General features: G+C 41.9%; 1 protein-coding gene across 1 annotated transcript in view; it reads right to left on the bottom strand.

Annotated features, from left to right (window-relative positions):
• Window positions 1-22557, bottom strand: part of msna (moesin a) — a 92356-nt gene that overhangs the window by 40493 nt on the left and 29306 nt on the right. The window contains exon 2 of the mRNA XM_055643594.1: window positions 13230-13313. Coding sequence (XP_055499569.1) covers window positions 13230-13313 — 84 coding nt within the window. The remainder of the gene's footprint in view (window positions 1-13229; window positions 13314-22557) is intronic.

The raw sequence follows: 22557 nt of genomic DNA, 5'->3' as shown, positions 1-22557 counted from the left end.
GACTGCACACGCATAAATTTACTATTCGACTCGGGGACCATGGGGGAACACTGAGGCAGAGACCAGGGGGCGTCAGTGGGCTTAAAGAATTTTTTGCACAAATGAGAGTTTACACAAGTCACCTTTTGCACAAGTTTAGGAGTACCGATATACTGCCCATGTAAAGCCAGTCCCTTGCAATATTATTCTTACAGTGTCTGTTTTGACATTGCTCCTTTTACCGTTGTAGCCCAAACACAATTAAAAGGTACATACATAGAAGCCGCAGTAGGCCATTTAGCCCCGAAGGGCTCTTCCACCATTCAATAACCTCACCATACTTTCACAACACTACATTCCTCTATTAAGCCCAAAGCCTCAATGTTCTTAATAGTTAACATCTCCTATGCAAGGATAATCTGGAAATCTTGGGAGTTCCTATCACGAGTACATCTTCCTTTCAGGTGGGATGCCAGAGATGGTCACATTATATCCCTGCTGCCGAGACATCTTTACTTTGGTACTCTGATTCTCTTGTAATAATGACCATAGAGTCACACAGTGTGGAAACAGGCATTTGGGCCAACTTGCCTATGCCGATCAACATGCCCCATTTTCACTAAGCCCACCTGCCTGCGTTTGACCCATGACCCTCTAAACCTATCCCATGTACCTGTCTTAATGTTTCTTAAATGGTGCGATTGCACCTGCCTCAACTATCTCCTCCAGCAGCTCGTTCCATACTCCCACCAACCCTTATGTATAAAAAGTTACCCCTCAGGTTCCAATTAAATCTGTCCCCCCTCACTTTAAACCAATTCATTGATCCAACATACCGTTTGTGTGAATGTATCACAGAATTGTGTGAATGTCAACTAATTGATGTTTAAAGGCACCCAACTCCCTCTGAACGCCAATATCTTCAATCCCAACATTTAACCACTACACCTTTAATTGATGCACATCATATTGCTGTAATTAAGAATTTCATTGTTCTATCTGGGACATATGACAATAAAACACTCTTGATTTTTGACATATTCCTCCCCCCCCCTCCCCCTCCTTAATATTTCATTTATCACATTCTCATCCGTTAATTCAGACCACTTATAATCCACCCTACAGAGATTTGGTAATTTAGATGAACATCAGGGATCCTTGCAAGTATCCCCAATGTACTCAGTAATCACAGCCTCTCACCAAAATAATCACCCGTTTACTCCTTCTGTTTGGTCTATGAACCAATCTTCTAAACTCGTACTAATATTGTGCCTAATTCCATGTGCTCCAATTTCATTCAGCAGACTTCAGAAAGTCCAGATACACCACAACCAATAATTGTCCCCTTTCAATTCACGTGGTTACACCCTTAAAAACTACCAATTCTAAGTGGCTGGTAGACAAAAAAAAGCCAGAGGAACTCAGCGGGTGACGCAGCATCTATGGAGTGAAGGAATAGGCAACGTTTCGGGTCGTGACCCTTCTTCAGTCTGAGGAAGGGTCGGATCCGAAACGTCACCTATTCCTTCGCTCCATCGATGCTGCCTCAACCACTGAGTTTCTCCAGCTTTTTTGTCTACCTTCGATTTTTCCAGCATCTGCAGTTTTTTCTTAAGCTTAGCACCCAAAATGGTAATAATTTCAACCTCAAGCTAACAGATCTATGGCAATCACTTTTCTGTTTGGGGGATTACATTCACTGCCTTTCAATCTGCGGAAGTCAAAATCATGCGATTTTCGAAAGTGACCACTAATAGAAACATAGAAATTAGGTGCAGGAGTAGGCCATTCGGCCCTTCGAGCCTGCACCGCCATTCAATATGATCATGGCTGATCATCCAACTCAGTATCCCGTACCTGCCTTCTCTCCATACCCTCTGATCCCCTTAGCCACAAGGGCCACATCTAACTCCCTCTTAAATTTAGCCAATGAACTGGACTCAACTACCCTCTGTGGCAGAGAATTCCAGAGATTCACCACTCTCTGTGTGAAAAAAGTTTTTCTCATCTCGGTTTTAAAGGATTTCCCCCTTATCCTTAAGCTGTGACCCCTTGTCCTGGACTTCCCCAACATCGGGAACAATCTTCATGCATCTAGCCTGTCCAACCCCTTAAGAATTTTGTAAGTTTCTATAAGATTAAATTAATCTTATAGAATTAATTAAATAAATAAATAAAATTAATTAAATGGAATTATAAATTAATTTTTATTCCCCAATAAATCTCTCCTGTCACAGTCTGCAAGAAACTCTTGAGCAATTGCTTGTCTTTACCTTTTCACTGAATATAAACACAAAATGTTGGAGTAACTCAACAGGACAGGCAGCATCTGTGGAGAGAAGGAATGGGTGCCATGTCCCGCTGAGTTACTCCAGCATTTTGTGTCTATCTTCAGTGAAAACCAGCATCTGCAGTTCCTTCCTACATATTTTACCTTTTCAATCTTCTATAGAAACATTACTAAAAGAGGTTTCTCCAGATCCCATTCTTTCTTTGGCCTTTGATGAAATCGCTAATTATCTTCAAACCTCAGGTTTATTGTCGTCAAAGGGAGCATTTTATTTTTAATCCTCCTATACGATCATAACTTTGCCACGGACTGACCACTTTTCCCGTTGGATTTCTGTGCTCCAAGGAATATTTACATTTGTTGTAAGCCATGATATTAATTGTTCAAATGACAGCCATTGCCCAGTCTGCCCTGCTCCACACACCTGAAACCTGGAGCAGGGATAAGCCACTCCAGCCTAGCCTGCAATCAATATCATGGCTGATAAGAAGGCTCGCCAGCGTCTCTTCTTCCTGGGGAGACTAAAGAAGGTCCATCTGTCTCCTCAGATTCTGGTGAACTTCTACCACTGCACCATCGAGAACCTTACCAACTGTATCACAGTATGGTATAACAACTGCTCTGTCTCCGACCGGAAAGCACTGCAGAGGGTGGTGAATATTGCCCACGCATCACAGGTTCCTCACTCCCCTCCATTGAGTCTGTCCAAAGCAAGCGTTGTCTGCGAAGGGCGCTCAGCATCGTCAAGGACTGCTCTCACCCCAACCACAGACTGTTTACCCTCCTCCCATCCGGGAGGCGCTACAGGTCTCTCCGTTGCCGGACCAGCAGGTCCAGGAACAGCTTCTTCCCTGCGGCTGTTACATTACTCAACACTGTACCTCGGTGATTGCCAACCACCCCCCCCCCGGACACTCCTTCCACCAGGAAAAAAAAAAATTGCACTACTATGACTGTATGCACGTAAATATATTTATTTATTGCTCATATTCTTAGTCTCTCTTCTAGGGAGATGCTAACTGCTTTTCGTTGTCTCTGTACTGTACACTGCACAATGACAATAAAGTTTGAATCTGAATCTGATCTGCCCCAAGCCTCACAGGCTCAATACCTCAATCTTTCAAAAACAAAACACATCATATCTATGCATCCCCCATAGCAGAAGCATCCATGTCGCGAGGCAGGAAACTGGAAGTATCCCGAGCTAATTCTGCTACCACCATCATCTACTGCAACAAGTGATGGCTCCCACTGATTGTCGCCGGAAGCTTGCGTCCTTTTCAGGACGGACGATGACAGCGATGTCAACATTTGAAACATGGACACGAAAGAAGAAGATCTTCTTGCTTTAAACAAAAACCCTATTAAACGAGCCTTAAAAAACACTCTGTGTTTGAGATTTTCCCTACTGGTGAAAACATCTCAATAACTACCCACTCACATCTGCTGGGAACCTTGTATCAATAAACCCGCCCCTCACTCTTCCAAACTCTTAAGTATGGAGATTTCATTTCTTCCACTGCTTGTGACAGAACCCAGGAACTATTCACTTATGGACTGTGCTCAATGCAATTATATCCTTTTCTTTTTATAAGGTGGGCAGAATGGTGGCCTCACTGAACTGGTACTTTGGAAAATCTTTCTCATACAGATCTTTTTACCATGCCATTATAATAATTTTAAAATGTTTTTTTTTATTTATTTTTTTTAAATAGCCAATCATTCAAAATCCCACTAAAAATAAAGTGACTGCAACAGCAAACAATTTGCTGTAGATACCAGAAATCTACAAAGCAGAAAAACGCTAAAAACACAGCACATTATAGACGTGTCTGTGGAAACATTATTGTTCAAAAGTGATTCCGATTGAGAAGTTCCTCACCCACGCTCTTGCTCCCCACAGATGTCAACTGATCTGCACTGCATTTGCAGCATAATTCTTTTGAAGAGTGTATCTTTTTTTTTAAATATCAGCCGACATCACGAGTTCATGATCCTTCCCCCCCGCACCCACTGAACACATTCACTGCCCAAGTTCACACAAGAGGTATGGGAGAGGCACTGTTAACTGTGGAAAACACATCAGAATAACCAAACTGTTTTTTAAAAAAGTTAAAAATTAACCAATTATAGATTTTGATCAGCACTTTTCACAATAGGTTTCAGAAGGGAGACACAAAATGCTGGAGTAACTCAGCGGGACATGCAGTATCTATGGAGACATGGAATGGTGACGTTTCAATAGAGTCCCTTCTTCAGACCCATTCCTTCTCTCCAGAGATACTGCTTGTCCTGCTGAGTTACTCCAACATTTTGTGTCCATCTTTGGTTTAAATCAGCATCCCCAATTCCTTCCTACACATTTCAGAAGGGGTTAAGTGTAATATGGTTTAGATTGTTCTCAAAGTGGTCATCTTTTAAAAAAGTCATTCATTCATTCACACTGTTTTGTTGCAATCTAAAGTCCAACAATCTGCACAGGACTTCCATTCAGACATAACAGAAGAGACTGGAATGTCTGTGGTCACTTTGGCACCACATTAATATTCTTGGCCGAGGTAGTCAACAAGTACAAGGCCTTATATGGCCAGACAGATTGTGAGCTTGCAAGGCACTCCAAAAGCACAAAGGCAGGAAATGCTTGGCTGCTTTGCAAAAAGATCACTTTTTGGACGCCAGCTAGCTTGCACAAGGTAGATGCACAATTCTTGACTATATGCATCTGTTTAATAACTTTCAATTTGCAACATCACACTTGCATTGATCCAGAAACTTGGAAGCTCAGATCAAAGCCCAGGTAACAATGCTGTCCTTATCAAGGTGATTGAAGGACACTTGCCAGCTGAACAAGGAATAGCATGCCCAGACTTGTGTAAAATGCTAATACAAGCAGCAAACAGTGGGAGATTTGAGTCTTGCTGTCAAAAAGCTGCATATAAATTTGCACGTTTCCCAACCAATATAGCGAGTTTTCATTTTATTCAATAGATGCCAGCACCAATGGTTTCATAAAATGCAATGTATTGTGCAATGCTTTTAAACCATTCAACACCAAGCCATCCCCACCATTCCCTTTTGACTTGACCCATGGTCTACATTTATAGAACATTGAATAACTATTGCTACAAATCTAATTACACCCAATGTAAAAAAAAGGTGTAAAATCACCAACTCATTGTTAAATTGATATTTGACACACCACCTCCACCCCCAACACCACATCCTCCTGAACATTCAATGCCAATGTAAGGGTGAAAGATAAACACATTCTAGCTTCAGTGTGCCTCAAGAACCCTGTTGATTATGTTTAAATGGTAATGTTATTGAATAGATGTATTGTAATATTAATGGTATATCTTTGCACTAAATGTTGTGCCCTTTATCTGTGTACTGTGGACGGCTTGACTGTATTCAAATATAGTCTTTTCTTTGGTTGACAAAAGTGCTGGAGAATCTCAGCGGGTGCAGCAGCATCTATGGAGCGAAGGAAATAGGCAACGTTTCAAGCCGAACCCCTTCTTCAGACTACTAGTCTTTTCTTTGACTGGATAGCACGGAAAACAAAAGCTTTACACTGTACCTCAGTACGCACAACAATAATAAACTAAACTGAATATTTATTAGGGGCAGGCTCTCAATGTCTCATCCCATCTTTTCAGTAGATTTTAACATGCAAGAAACACAAAGTTGGTCTCAATAGGGAAGTATACAAATAACTCCCAGTCACAATACCATCACAACCAAGTTCCTCATGTGCACAGTTGTAGCTGCATTTTCGATTAAAGACTAAATTGTAAATGGAGCAGGATAGTCTGAAGTAAATCTATCCACCTCTAAACCAGAGGGGTGAAGCCAGTCCTTCAGTATAGAGGACAACTTGCTTCTACTCTGGTTTGTGTGGGTTGTGAGCTGACTGATGAGGCCACTGTGGGGATCACAGGCTCTTTCACTGATTACACAGGCAAGAGTGCTCTTTCTGCTGTTGACACATGGCTCCATGTGATCCTAACATAGGGAATATAAGCTGACAATACCATCCCAAATGCTCATCCTCCACCTTCAACAATCATAGAAACATAGAGGGCCACATCTGACTCCCTCTTAAATATAGCCAATGAACTGGCCTCAATTACCTTCTGTGACAGAGAGTTCCAGAGATTCACCACTCTCTGTGTGAAATGGGCCAGGGATTCTCAAGGCAGAGGGGATATTGCATCCCGCCACCACTCAAAATGTTTTTTGAGCACAGGCTTAAATAGAAACATTGAAACATAGAAAATAGGTGCAGGAGGAGGCCATTCGGCCTTTCGAGCCAGCACTGCCATTCATTGTGATCATGGCTGATTGTCCCCTATCAATAACCCGTGCCTGCCTTCTCCCCATATCCCTCGACTCCACTAGCCCCTAGAGCTCTATCTAACCTCTCTTAAATCCATCCAGCGATTTGGCCTCCACTGCTCTCTGTGGCAGGGAATTCCATAAATTCACAATCTTCTTGGTTCTCCCTTTCCATGATGGAGCCGGTCCGAATACAGACAGAGCCCATTTCAGTCATTTGGTGTCAGGCACGCCCAACTGCATGAAACTCAAGTTAAGGGTGGAACAGCTCAGAAATGGGCCCTTCAGCCCACCATGTCCATGCTGACCTTATTTTGCTCATCTACACTACCACCATTTGCCTGTCCTTGGTCAGTAACCTTCAATGTGTAGAAAGGAACTGGAGATGCTGGTTTATACTGAAAAAATACACAACGTGTATCTTAACAGATCAGGCAGCATCTCCAGATAAAAAGGATGGTGGCGTTTTGGGTCGGAAGGATCCTGACCCAAAACGTCACAAATCCTTTTTCTCCAAAGATGCTGCCTGATCTGTTGAGATACTCCAGCACCATGTCTATCTTCAGTATTCTTCAATGTCTTACTCATTCATGTGCCCTTCTAAAAGGTCTCAAATTAGAATTTTATTTTACAACCCCACCAGTCTTTCCTATTAATTCCAGATGCCAATCACTCTGTATAATACAATTTTCCCTTTAACTCCCTTATAAAACAACTTCTTACTCTCACCATCAACCCATTCCCTCTTGTGTTTTCTTGGTTCTTGGTTTCTTGGTCCTCCAAAATATTCCAAATGGAATTTAAACTGGAGGTGGTGAAGGGAGGACTTAAGCCTGAAAGGGTTATTGGGAAGAAAGAGCTACTTTAAATTTAGTTGCATCTGGTTGGGTAACTATAGATGGGTGGAGATTATTCCATGCTTTAATTGTGCGGGGGAAGAACGAATTGCTGTACACATCTGTCTTTGTAGCTGGGATCACAAATTGGATCGAATGCCCTCGTCTGCTCCTAATTGGTTTGGGGTTGGTGTAGGTCTTGTATTCTATGTCGATCTGACCACTTAACATTTTTTGTAAAAACAGGTCAAACGGTGAGCTTCACGTCTGTCTTGGAGAGGGTTCCACCCCAGAGAATTCAGAAGTTTGGTGACACTCGCTTCTCTCTCATAGGTGTTAGTAACAAATCGAGCTGCCTGTTTTGGACACGTTCGATGGAAGAAATGTTTGATACTCCTACCACGAGAAATAGTTTCTATTAACCCGATCGGTCTTGTGTATAAATGTATATATTTCTAACAAGAACTCTCAGCCTCCTTTCGTCCAAGGAAAACAAAGCAAGCCTATCCAATCCCTCTCTATAACATAGAAACATAGACAATAGGTGCAGAAGTAGGCCATTGGGCTCTTCGAGCCAGCACCGCCATTCAATATGATCATGGCTGATCATCCACAATCAGTACCCCGTTCCTGCTTAACTGAAGTCCTCCAAACCAGGCTACAGCCCTGCGGATCTCCTCTGCACTCTTTCCAGGTTAGTCAATCTTTCTATTGGTAGCAATCAAAACTGCCGACACTACTCAAAATGGATCTAACCAGTGCTTTATAAAGTTGTAACATGGGAATGTAAACATCCCAACCTTTACATTCTATGCACAAGTTATGAAGCCTATAATGCCATATGCTTTCTTCAATACCCTATTTACCTATTGTGTTGCAGTTTTAGGGAGCCACACACGTCAACCCCATGGTCTCGCTGTTCTTCAACATTCCTTAGTGCCCCACCATTTATTGTACATGCTCTATTTGACTTTACAAAATATATCGCCTTGTGTCAGTTAGAAACTCCCATTTGTCAGTGCTCCGCCTGACTTCAGATTTCTATCTGCTGTAGCTCTAAGACCATCTTCCTCACTACCCACACTATCAACCTTTGGGTCATCTACAAATTCACCAAATTAGACCTCCTACATTCAGATCGGAGTCATTAATATCATCAACAGCAAAAGCTCCGGCACAATCTCAACAGTACATCACTAATACCAGACTTCCAATTAGAAGAGCAATCTTCTACCACTACCACCTACCTCCTGTCACTATGTGCTCATGTTCTCATGTCCTTAACCTTCTGAACCAGCCTACCTTGAAGGACTTTGTCAAATGCCTTCCCCAGTGTCCACGTTTTAATTCCTATTCTTTCCCAGTATGTAAATGATTTATCTATAATAGATGGTTTAAACGACGGATTATTAACTATTTGAGAAAGAAGCGATAAGGTTAATTTTATTTGTTTCCAAATTCTAATTGTACTATGAATAATTGGATTTTTACTGTATTTTGTATTATTCAATTTTATTGGTGAGAGAAGGATCACTCCTATATTAAAAGGGGAGCAATTCTCTCTCTCCATTACTATCCAATCCACCTGCTGGGCAGAGTTGTCCAACAGGTGAATCACATTTTTGGCATTTGCTGCCCAATAATAATACAAACAATTAGGGAGTGTTAATCCACCAAATTCTTTAGGTTTGCACAAATGTCTTCTTTGAATTCTATGGGATTTATAGTCCCATATAAAGTTTGTGATATCGGAATCCAGTTTTTTAAAAAACATTTTTGGTAAGTATATTGGTATTGATTGGAATAGATATAAAATTTGTGGTAGAAAGATCATTTTTATAGCATTTATTCGGCCTATTAAAGACAATGGAAGAGTTTTCCAAAATTTAATCAGGGCGTTTAATTTATTAAGTAGGGGCATATAGTTTGCATTAAATAAAGATTTATATTTTCTAGTAATGTCAATTCCCAAATATTTAAAATTTTCTGTAGCAATTTTAAAAGGGAATTTCCCACATTTCAACTGTCGAGAAAAGTTCGTAAAGATACACTGCAATAGGCAAAGTGTCGCAGAACAGTTCAGAACAGAACCCTCCAGCATAGAACAGGCCCTTCGGCCCACAATGTCTGTGCTGAACATGCTGCCAAGATAAACTAATCTCATGTGCCTGCACCTGATCCATATCCCTCCACCCACTGACATAAAGAACCACTGAACCATCTGAGCTGCCTTGGTTCAGATTAGTATCCACGTCAACTTTGTACATGATTAAATATGTTTGATTACATATTGCTCATTACATTCAAGGGGTTTTAATCCATGCATACTGAGGATCTCACCAACATTTTACTTGTATTGAGAATGTTCAATGAAAGATTAAAAAGGAAAACATCCTCTCCACAACCTCAGCTTTATAAGACATTAGTGAAATCTTTCCACAACAACCTATTCGATTTGGTGCAGAAAATAATGTTCAAACTCAAATTGTTGGTGTTTAACAAATACATTATAATCACCCCGACAGTCATCATTTATCAGCTCCTTCACCTGCCCCATTCCCAGGTGATCCCACTGAAATCATTTTCCTTTACAACAAACTTGACCACCTATACTGCTGTCACAATGCATATTGGACACAAGATACAAATCTGGTCTGAAGAAGGGTCTTGACCCGAAACGTCACCCATTCCTTCCAAATGGAGAAATCTGTCCTATTGAAAAGATAGACGGGTGGGTAGAGGGGGTGGGGTAACTCTGTTGGTAAGGAATGAAATTCAGTCCTTTGCGAGGGGTGACATAGAATCAGAAGATGTAGAGTCATTGTAGATAGAACTGAGGAACTGTAAGGGCAAAAAGACCGTAATGGGAGTTTTCTACAGGCCCCCGAACAGTAGCGTGGATATAAGGTGCAAGTTGCATCAGGAGTTACAATGGGCATGTAACAAAGGTAAAGCTACGGTGGTTATGGGAGATTTCAATGTGCAGGTAGACTGGGGAAATCAGGTTGGGATTGGACCCCAAAAAAGGCAGTTTGGAGAGCGCCTCCGAGATGGATTATTAGAGCAGTTTGTATTGGAGCCAACCATGGAGAAGGCAATTCTGGATTTAGTGTCGTGTAATGACAGGATTTGATAAAGGGAACTCAAGGTAAAGGAACCATTAGGAGGTAGTGACCATAATATGATAAATTTTAATCTCATGTGCCTGCACCTGATCCATATCCCTCCACCCACTGACATAAAGAACCACTGAACCATCTGAGCTGCCTTGGTTCAGATTGGTATCCGCGTCAACTTTGTACATGATTAAATAAATTACATATTGCTCGTTACATTCAAGGGGTTTTTAATCCATGCATATTGAGGATCTCACTGACACTGAACATTCTCAATACAAGTAAAATAAAAGATTAAAATGGAAAACATCCTCTCCAGAACCTCAAATTCCAACAAGAGGGTCCTGAACAGTGCACTTTCCCAATAAGCTTTTGTGGTCGCAAAACTAAGGCTTCAGCATGTTCTTCGGCATATAACAATGGATCTCAGAAATAGCCATGGACAGTCCCTTGCACTGGTAGAAAATGTCTTGGCCAGACCCAAGGGTGCCAGCTGTAGATTGCCTATGCACGTCCTTGGCAACAGCAGAATCTAGCATTGTTTTAGATAATCCAGACTTGATCTTCACTCTTAGGACAGGCAGGCATTGTGCCAGCTCCAAAGAGGATTTTAAATAACCAAATTAAAACTATGGTGAACGGAAATTTTAATTTCTTAATGCATTTGGAAATGAGCCAAGGGAGAAAAGTTAACCAAATTGTTCAGAGTGATTTTCACCGTGTTGGAATTGACAAATATTTCGATAGGACACCATCAAAATCCAATGAGCAGATACTTGTGACTTTCAATTAAATGAACATCTTGTACATATTCAGGGAGAACAGATTGGCTGAAGAAATTGGGACAAAAGATCGTGTGTATGACTGCATTTGAGAATTACGTCTTCCACCCAACTGTTCCAAAATGCCAAAAGTTATTGAGGCCACCAAGCCACAGACAAATGTAAAAGATATTATTGGAGACAAAAGTTTTTTTTTTAAAAAAAGCAGGATTTGATTTGGATCCTAGAAAGGGAGACATAGCGAGGGGAAAAAAAAGTTGAATTGGTACAAAGATGGGCAGCATCTCTGGAGAGAGGGAATGATTGATGTTTTGGTGGGCCGAGACCCTTCTTCAGATCAGCATGCAACCTGCTTTAAATGTTGATAATAGTACTCCAACTCTCTCAAGTGCAATGCAAGGAACTTGGTGTCCTGGCCAATTTCTGTAACAGATCCCCCATCTTCCACGAACAAAGAAGTGGTGAACAACGTGAGTGTTTCTGTAATAGAACAGGATGTTAAACTTATTAACACAAGATAACAACAATTAGCATGAACGTTGCCCCACTCAGTCCTAATACACCGGAAATCCTTACATCCTGCCCTTGACTGAGAGGCAAGAGAGAAACCCCATTGCAACCTTAAACCACCACATGAGTTAAAGCTGCATCAGATTAATTGTCAAATGTACAGGCCACTGGCACACTTAGTATTTACCTTATCCCACCCCAATTTAGAAAAAGCAGGAGCATAATGGCATAATCGAACAATTAAGCGTCGTACCTGAACCATGATAATTTTTTTTTTTTGCACAGCTTCAGAATTAAGATTATTTTTTAAATCCTTTTTAAAGTTAACTTAACCAATTTTGAAACATAAAGTGCCACAAAAGCAGTAACGGTGCCATAAATGCAGCTATTTGAAAGCAGTCGTCCAGAAGCAATGTTAATAAACTATACCAAGGAAATCAACACATTCAGCTTACCCAATATTATTTAGACAATTGCTTTGGAGCCAAATTGTATACCTTGTCATTTCCAGCATTAGAAATTAAGAACTTTTAAATGTATTGTTCTCCACTTTAAAATCCCCAAATCCCTATCACCGACTCAGAAGGGCTCAGCAAAAGTTGTAACTAACATGATGGCCAAAAACTGTGTCCTAGGTCAAGACACTTAGGCTAAAAGACGGATGGTGTTGACCGCGACACCCTTTGAATACTGATTCAATGCGCTGTACTGTACATGACGGAATAAATTAATTTACAGATTTTTTTTAACATTTAATGATGGCTATGTCTAGGTCTTTAGGCTATCGTGACTAACTTTAAATACAGGCCAGTTATGCTGCTGGGATTATTAATTTACAGAATTTCATTAAATATTTCTGTGTCGTGTCAGGCCAGTTATGCTGCTGCAAGAATCTCATTGTTCTGTTGTCAGAACACATGTCAAACATTTTTTACTTTTCTTATACAAAATCTCACCTCTACTCCCACAGTCATAATGCAATCTTGTGCATCAAGTAACTTTGCTGTCAAAGAAAAATCAGATACATTTTTGCACAACAGCTTATCAAATATATTGATTTTGAATTGAAAAATTAATTTGTACACCAAAAAGTGATTGACAACTGTCAAAGTTTGGAAGGTCAGCCACATTCAATTATGAGACACGCCATGTATTGCAAGTTTAGTGGTTCAAAGCATGGAGGAAGTACAAGGTGGAAACAGCAACGGTGGGTTTGAATTCAGGGGAAACTGGGATGATATAGTTCGGAACTTCAAACCATTTTGATTCTGCCTCGGTAGAATGAATACAAATAGTAAAATGCACCAATGTCCTCAGGCAATGTTCTCGGATACTGGACAGGTTATCCAAGCAGAACAAGGTGCAAAGTTCAACATACCTGGTCAAACAGCTGCTTGCCAGTGGTGTTGGGCTGAATTGCAAACTCCAGCTCTGCATCCATAGTGGTAACCCGGACATTAATCTGTTGAAATAAGAGAGATTTGTTTAATTCCCAAAAAGAGAAACAGGGTTATCAAACAGAAATCATCAATAAATGTCATACTGCCAAGGCCCAAGTAAGCTAACATTTAATGTATTCTATAAAACCTCCTGCATAGGATCAGGTTTCAATAGATGGAATCACCAAATTAAAGTTGTCTTACTCGCCAACATAGAAAGGAACTGCATGTGCTAGTTGGAAAAAATATACAGTGGAGCAATTCAGCGGTTCAGGCAGCATCTCTGGAGAACATGGATAGGTGACGCTCTGAAGTCTGATGATGGGCCCAGACCCAAAACGTCACCTGTCCATGCTCTTCAGAGAAGCTGCTGGACCCTCTGAGTTAAGCCCCTGTCCCACTTGGCGACTTTTTTTGGCAACAGCCGAAACATAGGCTGTCGCCTCATGGTCACGGCATCATCCGGGCTGACGCCTGTGTTGTTGTGAGCTGTCTCCGCAAGTGTTGTCACTGTTTTCTGGTCGCTGCGGGATTTTGAAATGTTCAAAACCTTGCAGCGACAGTGGGCTTAATGTTGCCTGTCGCCTCCTGTTGTAGGTGCTGTCGTAGGCTGTTGCCAGGATGACGCTAGGTGATGTCAGATGACGTACGATGTCGCTAGGTCATGACCTCGGCGAATTCCCTTTGCAGCAACCTGCGTCATCATACGTCAACCGGCGACAGTTCCCGTGTCAAGATACGGATCACAGTGATGTTACTTGGCTTCAGACGTCGCAGACGGTGTCGTATCTTGCCGAATCGTGTCGCGGGTGGACGTATGTTGACCTCGGTTGTCATTGTTTGATGTCTGTGCGGTCGCATGATGTCGTAGGTGTCATATGTTGTCGCTGTTGTGGTCGTCCCAGGTCCCGAAAAATGATGACGTCAGTTGACGTAAATTGTTGCAGCTTGTCGTCAACTGTGTCGTAGCTTATCGTACAACTAGACGGCTTTTCCGCATCAGTCAATGACGCCGGCAGTCACCGAAAAAAAATCACAAAGTACGATATGCCCTTTACTCCAGTTCTTTTGTCTCTGTTTTGCTAGCCAACGTCAATTTATACAACAAGATATTTCTGATGCTGTAAATCAGTTTAAATTGCTGTAAATACTTGAGCAGGCACCCTCTGCATATTCAAGAGTATTTCATTGACATGTCCACCAGGAACCAAACAATGAAATTCTTTCTTACGTAGGAAGGAACAGGAGATGCTTGTTTAGACCCAAGATAGATACAAAATGCTGGAGTAACTCAGCAGGTCAGGCAGCATCTCTGCAGAAAAGGAATAGGTGACGTTTTGGGTTGGAACCCTTCTTCAGACTGAAATGTATAGAATGCCAGAACTAAACAGGGCTGGCAACAGATGATCTCAGGAAGGGTAGAGTCCATAATGGTGCATTGATGTCTGGGTAAGATGTGATATCAACAGGGATACAAGGATGCAACAGTAGGCAGACTAGGGTGGGGAAAGAATGCAGGAGTTACTTGAAATGAGAGAAAAATCGGAGAAATCTTGCTGCAGCATTACAAGCACATTAAATAACACAGCAAATAAATATACAAAAATCAATAATATAATAAATGGTCAGGAATACTAGGGAACCAGCCCGTAATAGTGCGAGACAAAGCATATATTGCAACCAAAATAAAGTCCATACTAGGTAGTTTTGGAGGTAGGGTGATGCAGTTTGGTACACAAGCCTGATAGCCGATGGGAACTAGCTGTTCTTAAACCTAGAAATCATGGCTCCCAGGTTTCTGCTCTTGGTTGTGAGAGTGGCCAGGCTGGTGTGGGTCTTCATTAATTTTAGCTACCTTGAGGCAGCATTTCCTATAGATCCCTTCGATCTTGGGGAGGTCAACATTCATGATCCAGGTGTAGAAATACAATTACTGGTGTTGTCTTAGACTCCTGCATGAAAAATGGTCACTCATGGCTAGGATTTTTATACATTGAACCTGCACGCCTGCCATACTTTGCACTTTTATTTTTAAATCTGTAAATCAGCATCGTCAGGTCTTCCTGTCTGCATTTTGTCAGTTTTTGGCACAAAAATGTCTTTAGAAATATAGAGGCTCTCCACAGATATTAGTAATCTGTTAAACAATTTAACTTGATAGAAAATCAGTAGTAATAGCCAGCCTGTCAAGCACAGGGGAAAGGTAGACAAATGGCACAAAGTGGTAGAGTAACTCAGCAGTTCTGGAGGACATGGATAGGCGAAGTTTTGGGTTGAGACTCTTCAGCCAGAAGAAGGGATCCAACCCAAAATGTCACCTATTTACATTCTCCAGAGATGCGAAATGACGTGCCGTTACTCCAGCACCTTGTTTTTTTTTTTGGGTTTTTTTTTTTAAAAAAGGACAGGGATAAATTAGGTCCTAACCAATTAACCTGTAGGATATGAACTACAGTGCAATTTAAAATGGTTAAAAGTGCTTGCAATTCACAATGTAGATCCCACATCCAAGTTATTTTACAAGACATTAGTGAAACCTTTCCACAACAATCTATTCTATATGGTGCAGAAATTACTGTTCAAACTCAAATTGTTGCCCTTTAACAAATAAATTATAATCACCCTGACAGTCATCATTTATCAGCTCCTTCACCTGCCCCCTTCCCAGGTGATGTCACTTAAATCATTCTCCTTTGCAACAAACTTGGGGTGGGTGGCTCTGTTGGTGAGGAATGTAATTCAGTCCTTTGCGATAGGTGACAGAATCAGAAGATGTAGAATCATTGTGGATAGAACTGAGAAACTGTAGGGGCTAAAAGACCCTAATGGGAGTTATCTATAGGCCCCTAAACAGTAACCTGGATATAGGGTGCAAGTTGCATCAGGAGTTTAAATTGGCATGTAACAAAGGTAAAGCTTAGGTGGTTATGGGAGAATTCAATATGCAGGTAGACTGGGGAAATCAGGTTGGGAGTGGACCCCAAAAAAGGGAGTTTGGAGAGTGCCTCCAAGATGGATTCTTAGAGCAGCTTGTATTGGAGCCAACCAGGGAGAAGGCAAGTCTGGATTTACAATTGTGTAATGAACCGGATTTGATAAGGGAACTAAAGGTAAAGGAGCCATTAGTTTTAATCTGGAATTTGAGAGGGAGAAGGTAAAATCAGAAGTGTCAGTATTGCAGTTGAACAAAGGGGACTATGGAGGCATGAGGGAGGAGTTGGCCAAAGTGAATGGGATAGGGACCCTAGCAGGGATGACGGTGGAACAGCAATGGCAGAAATTTCTTTAGGAATAATCCAGAAGATACAGGATCATTTCATTCCAAAGAGGAAGATTTTATGGGGAGTAAGAGGCAACCAGGCTGACAAGGGAAGTCAAGGACAGTATATAAAACCAAAAGAGAAGATGTATAACATAGCAAAGATGAGTGGGAAGCCAGAGGATTTGGGAAACTTTTAAAGAAAAACAGGTAACTAAAACGGCAATATGGGGAGAAAAGATGAAGTACGGTAAGTTAGCCAAGAATATATAGGAGGATAGTAAAAGGTATGCAAAAACGAAAAGATTAGTCTAGACAAATATGAGTCAGAAACATTTCTTGAAGACAGAAACAGGTGAATTTATTACAGGGAACAAGGAAATTGCAGACAAATTGAACAGGTACTTTGGTTCTGTCTTTAGTAAGGAAGACACAAATAATCTCCCAGGTGTACTAGGGGGACAAAGGATCTAGGGTGACGGAGGAACTGAATTAAATTCACATTAGTGTGGAAATGGTGTTGGGTAGACCGATGGGACTGAAGGATGATAAATCCCCAGGGCCTGAAGCTCTGCACCCCAGGATACTCAATGAGGTGGCTCTAGAAATCGTGAACACATTGGTGATCCTTTTCCAATGTTCTATAGATTCTGGATCAGCTCCTGTGGATTGGAGGGTCGCTAATGTTATCCCACTCTTTAAGAAAGGAGGGAGAGAGAAAGCAGGGAATTATAGACCAGTTAGGCCGACATCGGTGGTGGGGAAGATGCTGGAGTCAATTATTAAATATGTAATAGCAGCGTATTTGGACAGCAGTAACAGGATTGCTCCAAGTCAGCATAGATTTACAATGGGGAAATCTTGCTTGACTAATCTTCTAGATGTTTTTGAGGATATAACATGTAAAATGGATCAGGGAGAGCCAGTGGATGCAGTGTATCTGGACTTTCAGAAAACCTTTGATAAGGTCCCACACTGGGGATTAGTGGGCAAAATTAGAACACAGGATATTGGGGGTAGGGTATTGACATGGATAGAAAACAAAGAGTAGGAATTAACAGGTTCCTTTCAGAATGGCAGGTAGTGACTAGTAGGGTGCTGCAAAGCTCGGTGCTGGGACCACAGCTATTCACAATATATATTAATGATTTAGATGAAGGAATTAAAAGTACCATTAGCAAATTTGCCAATGACAGAAAGCTGGGTGGCAGTAAGAACTGTGAAGAGGATGCTATGAGGATGCAGGGTGAATTGATCAGTTGGGTGGGTGGGCAGATGCAGTTTAATGTGGATAAATGTGAGGTTATCCACTTTGGTGGCAAGAACAAGAAAGCAGATTATTATCTGAATAGTGTCAGATTAGGAAAAAGTGGAATGCTACAAGACCTGGGTGTCCTTGTACATCAGTCACTGAAAGTAAGCATGCAGGTGCAGCAGGCAGCGAAGAAAGCTAATGGCATGTTGATCTTCATAACGAAAGGATGAGTATAGGAGCAAAGAGGCCCTTCTGCAGTTGTACAGGGCCTTGGTGAGACCACACCTGGAGTATAAGCAAGTTCGGTATTCCGACTGCGCATGCCCAGGTTATAGATCATTAGATATACAACAGGTCTCGGCAACAGTGGTGCTGGATTGAGTGCAGGCTTGCATTTCGTCAGTAGTCAGGGCCAGGGCCGGTTCTCCATTGCTGCGGGTGCTGTTCGGTTGCTGGTGAGCCATCCCAGTCCCCCATGTCCAGTCCCTGTCCGGAGGTGTCCGGGGTGGCCCTGGGCTGGTGGGGCGTCCCCAGACTTGCAGCCGCTGGCTCCAGCTCGGTTCTGCCCGTCTCGCTGGGTTGGCAGGCAGCCCTCCACCTCCACCTCCCTCCCCTCAGTCCGACACCGCGATCCTGCTGAAGATGGGCACCCGCTGGCCCTGCTCGAAGACGAGTGACCTGGAGCCGCTGCTGCTGGAGTCGCCCTGGTCAGAGAGAGTCTGCGGATGGGCTCCTGCCGGTCATGCTCAGGCCAGGCGCCCACTGGAGCTCCTGGTGTTGGTGGCAGCAGCAACCTCCTCCCCATCCCTTGTCCAGCCACAAGCCCAGAGTCTGGGCCAGCAACTCCAGGTCGTGGCTGAAGGCTGCCCGCAGCACAGCGCAATCAAGCGCCGGGCCAGAGAAGGCCTAGCTCAGGCGAGACCCTCTCTCCTCCCCGCTCTCTCTCTCTCTCTCCCCCCCACCCCCAGGGTCTCCCACTGAAAAAATACAAAAAAAATACAAACTATACTCATTGAGTCTACAGGAGTTTTGGTCTCCTAATTTGAGGAAGGACATTCTTGCTATTAAGGGAGTGCAGCGTAGGTTCACAAGGTTAATTCCCGGGATGGCGGGACAGTCATATGATGAAAGTGAAAAAGTTACTTATCTTAACTACTAAACCAGGTTCGCTTCTTAATAAACAGACACCACACAAACTGTTTGGTAGATCAGTTCAAAACTTTACTTAACATCGGCCGATGGAAGGGAGCGAGGATTCCAGCTAAGTGACCAATGTAGACACTCAACTGTCCCCAGTCCTCTTCCCCGAACAACAGAATTACATTGCTTTAAATAGGTTTTTTGTCCCCTTATCACATTCCACAGACATTAGTCATGGTCAGAAGTACAGTAAAAGGTTTCCACAGATTGCATCACATCAAACCTTTTTTTTTACATGGTACAAGATATACTAAAAACATTGTATATCTTCTTTGTCACTTGGTCCCTCATAAACATAGACCATCTGTTTACAAAGATGTGACCACCTATGTCTCTCTTCCTCTGGGCCACCTCCTCCCCCCATAAACATTGGTCATTTGATCTCTACTTCAAAGATATCTTTAGCTGCTTCTCTTTCTGCCTGTCACTTGGGAGACAATGTTATAGGATTTATTACCTCCCACACCCACAACCTAAGGCAAGCCTAACTTGACACTAAATATAAGCTGTAAGCTAGCCCAGAAACCAATTTAATATCTTCTTATATTTTTAACTAAAACTCGGCTTCATCAAAAGAATGGAACGACTGGGCTTGTATACACTGGAATTTAGAAGGATGAGAGGGTATCTTATAGAAACATATAAAATTATTAAGGGATTTGACACGCTAGATGCAGGAAACATGCTCCCGATGTTTGGGGAGTCCAGAATCAGGGGACACAGCTTAAGAATGAGAGGTAGGCCATTTAGAACTGAGATGAGGAAAAACGTTTTCACCCAGAGTTGTGAATTTGTGGTATTCTCTGCCTCAGAAGGCAGTCGAGGCCGATTCACTGGAGAGTTAGATCGAGCTCTTAGGCCTAGCGGAATCAAGGGATATGGGTAGAGGGCAGGAACGGGATACTGATTGTAGATGATTAGCCATGATCACATTGAATGGCGGTGCTGGCTCGAAGGGCCGAATAGCCTACTCCTGCACCTACTGCAGATATTGCTTGTCCCACTGAGTTATTACTCCAGCATTTTGTGTCTATCTTCTGTTAAAACCAGCATCTGCAGTTCCTTCCTACACATATAAATTTACCTCACAGTTCAATCTAGTGCTGACAGTTTTTTCATAAATGAATTGCCATTTTAAGTGGTCAATTAAAGCCGTCATATTCCTACCACAAAGCCTGAGACTAGGCCTTTTGCAGCTTTGCTATCGCAGTGCGTGGAACTGAAGGGGCTTATCTTTTTACGCAAATCTCCACAAGAATGTGAAATCTGATCAGTTCAATTAACAAGGAATTTCAGCTTCCTTGGAAATGGTTCAAATACTAAATAAAGTGTGGGAAGAAAAATCTAAAAAGCACTGGTTAACACTGCAAATAGTTACTGATGGGATTGGAGACAAAAGTAAAGGCTGTATGTATGCCTGGTGAACACATTTGGCAACAGTGACCACATAAAGAACAAAGCTTTGCAGTTTTTGTACACTGCTGGATTGTACAAAAGATGTTGATATTCTGATAAATGCAGGAGCCAATGCCATTATTTATGCCCTCCCCTGCAACCTCCCTTTATTGTGGAGTCTCAGATGGCTGTGTTGGGCAGTAAAGTCATGAGAGAGATGGTGAGATAAAATGGTCGTGGCTTCAAAAGGCGACGAATGTCAAGAAAGGGGGAAACGTGCTGATAACATCAGCATTAGTTGTTCAGGGTGTGAAGTGTAACATTGGAAATATATATATTTTTTTTTTTTTTTTAAAAGAAAAATGGGCACACAATTAGCCCCACACTACCTGACTGATATGGGTCTACTCTGCATTCAATAATGGCAGATCTATCTTTACCTCTCAACCCTAGTGTGCAAAGAAAATATAATATGACTGGAAAAAAAAAAAACTAAGAATGGAGATTTTTTTTTTAATTTCAAAATAGACTTTATTCAGGTAATAAATATATACAATACATGAACCGTGCGAAAAATTCATCCGACATTTTCGGAGGCTATACAAATTGTTCAATACAGTCTATATATATATATATTGCTCAAGTTTCACGAATCTGTCCCCACCCTTGCCACTCATGTGGCCCACTGCCGTGGGATCCCTTCCCTTATTTTCAGAGGAACCATTCCAACGAACAAAGCAGGCGATAACCTCTGATTACGGCCCAATTTATATTTTCTTGCAGACCCTGCCAGGGCAGGTAATCCTTTACACCAATTGCTTGCTGTGCGCTAGTTAATGTCACTACACATCTTCATAGGACGCTACAATACAAAGAAGCACCATCTTCATAAATTTTTGCCCAGTTTTCTACTCCGACCTAAAATGATTTTCCTAGTCCCAAATATTAGGGCATCTCTTCTCTGAAGCAATGGGCACACTGCACTGAAGCCCTGACCTCCAACTGGAATTTTACAATTTAGCCCTCCTGGTCAAACTGCTGACAAAGAAGGTCCCCCAGAGTTCCCACACATTTCATGACTGTCCTCCAGGACATTGTTTCTACAGTGAACACCTGGTGGAAGTAATGTTCATAAGTTTATAGGAGCAGAATTAGGACATTTGGCCATTGAGTCTACTCCGCATTCAATCATGGCGGATCAATCTTTACCTCTCAACCCTACTGGGCAAAGAAAACACAACATGAACTGGAAAAAAAAAATTAAGAATGGATACTTTACACCACACCAAATCAAATCACTTCAAAGTGCTTCACAAACTTTGCAATACAAATTTGGGCAAATTCAGAAAATCAGTCATTTACAGATTATGAACGTCCAGTTTAAAAATACTTGTTGGCAAAGATCAGGTTTTCAAATTATACAATGTTCTCAACATAGTGAGCATCATAACAGAGTTCTCTCGATAGGTATTGAATCAATTGGCATGATCGATGCATTAATATTCTTCATACCCACATTTGTCTTAACTAATCTTTTGCTCTTCACATACCTAAAGAAGCTTTTACTATCCTCCTTTATATTCTTGGCTAGCTTACCTTCGTATTTTCATCTTTTCTCCCCATATTGCCTTTTTAGTTACCTTCTGTTGTTCTTTAAAATGTTCCCAATCCTCTGGCTTCCCACTCATCTTTGCTATGTTATACGTCTTCTCTCTTAGTTCTATACTGTCCTTGACTTCCCTCGTCAGCCACGGTCACCTCTTACTCCCCTTAGAATCTTTCTTCCTCTTTGGAATGAAAATGATCCTGCATCTTCTAGATTATTCCCAGAAATTCCTGCCATTGTTGTTCCACCGTCATCCCTGCTAGGGTCCCTTTCCAGTCAACTTTGGCCAGCTCCTCCCTCATGCCTCCATAGTCCCCTTTGTTCAACTGTAATACTGACACTTATGATTTTACCTCCTCCCTCTCAAATTGCCCATTAAAACCTATCATATTATGATCACCACCTCCAAATATCTGCTTCAACAACCATCGGCATGGGGGCAGTACGTTGCAGACACTCACCACCCAGTGGGGGAAAAAACCAAAAAACTTGCCCCGCACATCTCCTTTAAACTTTGTTTCGCTCTCACTCATATAGTGAACTCTCATTCAA

This window comes from Leucoraja erinacea, chromosome 12, assembly GCF_028641065.1.
Source record: "Leucoraja erinacea ecotype New England chromosome 12, Leri_hhj_1, whole genome shotgun sequence".
NCBI classification, from domain to species: Eukaryota; Metazoa; Chordata; class Chondrichthyes; order Rajiformes; family Rajidae; genus Leucoraja; species Leucoraja erinaceus.
This window is presented reverse-complemented; position numbering and strand designations above follow the sequence as displayed.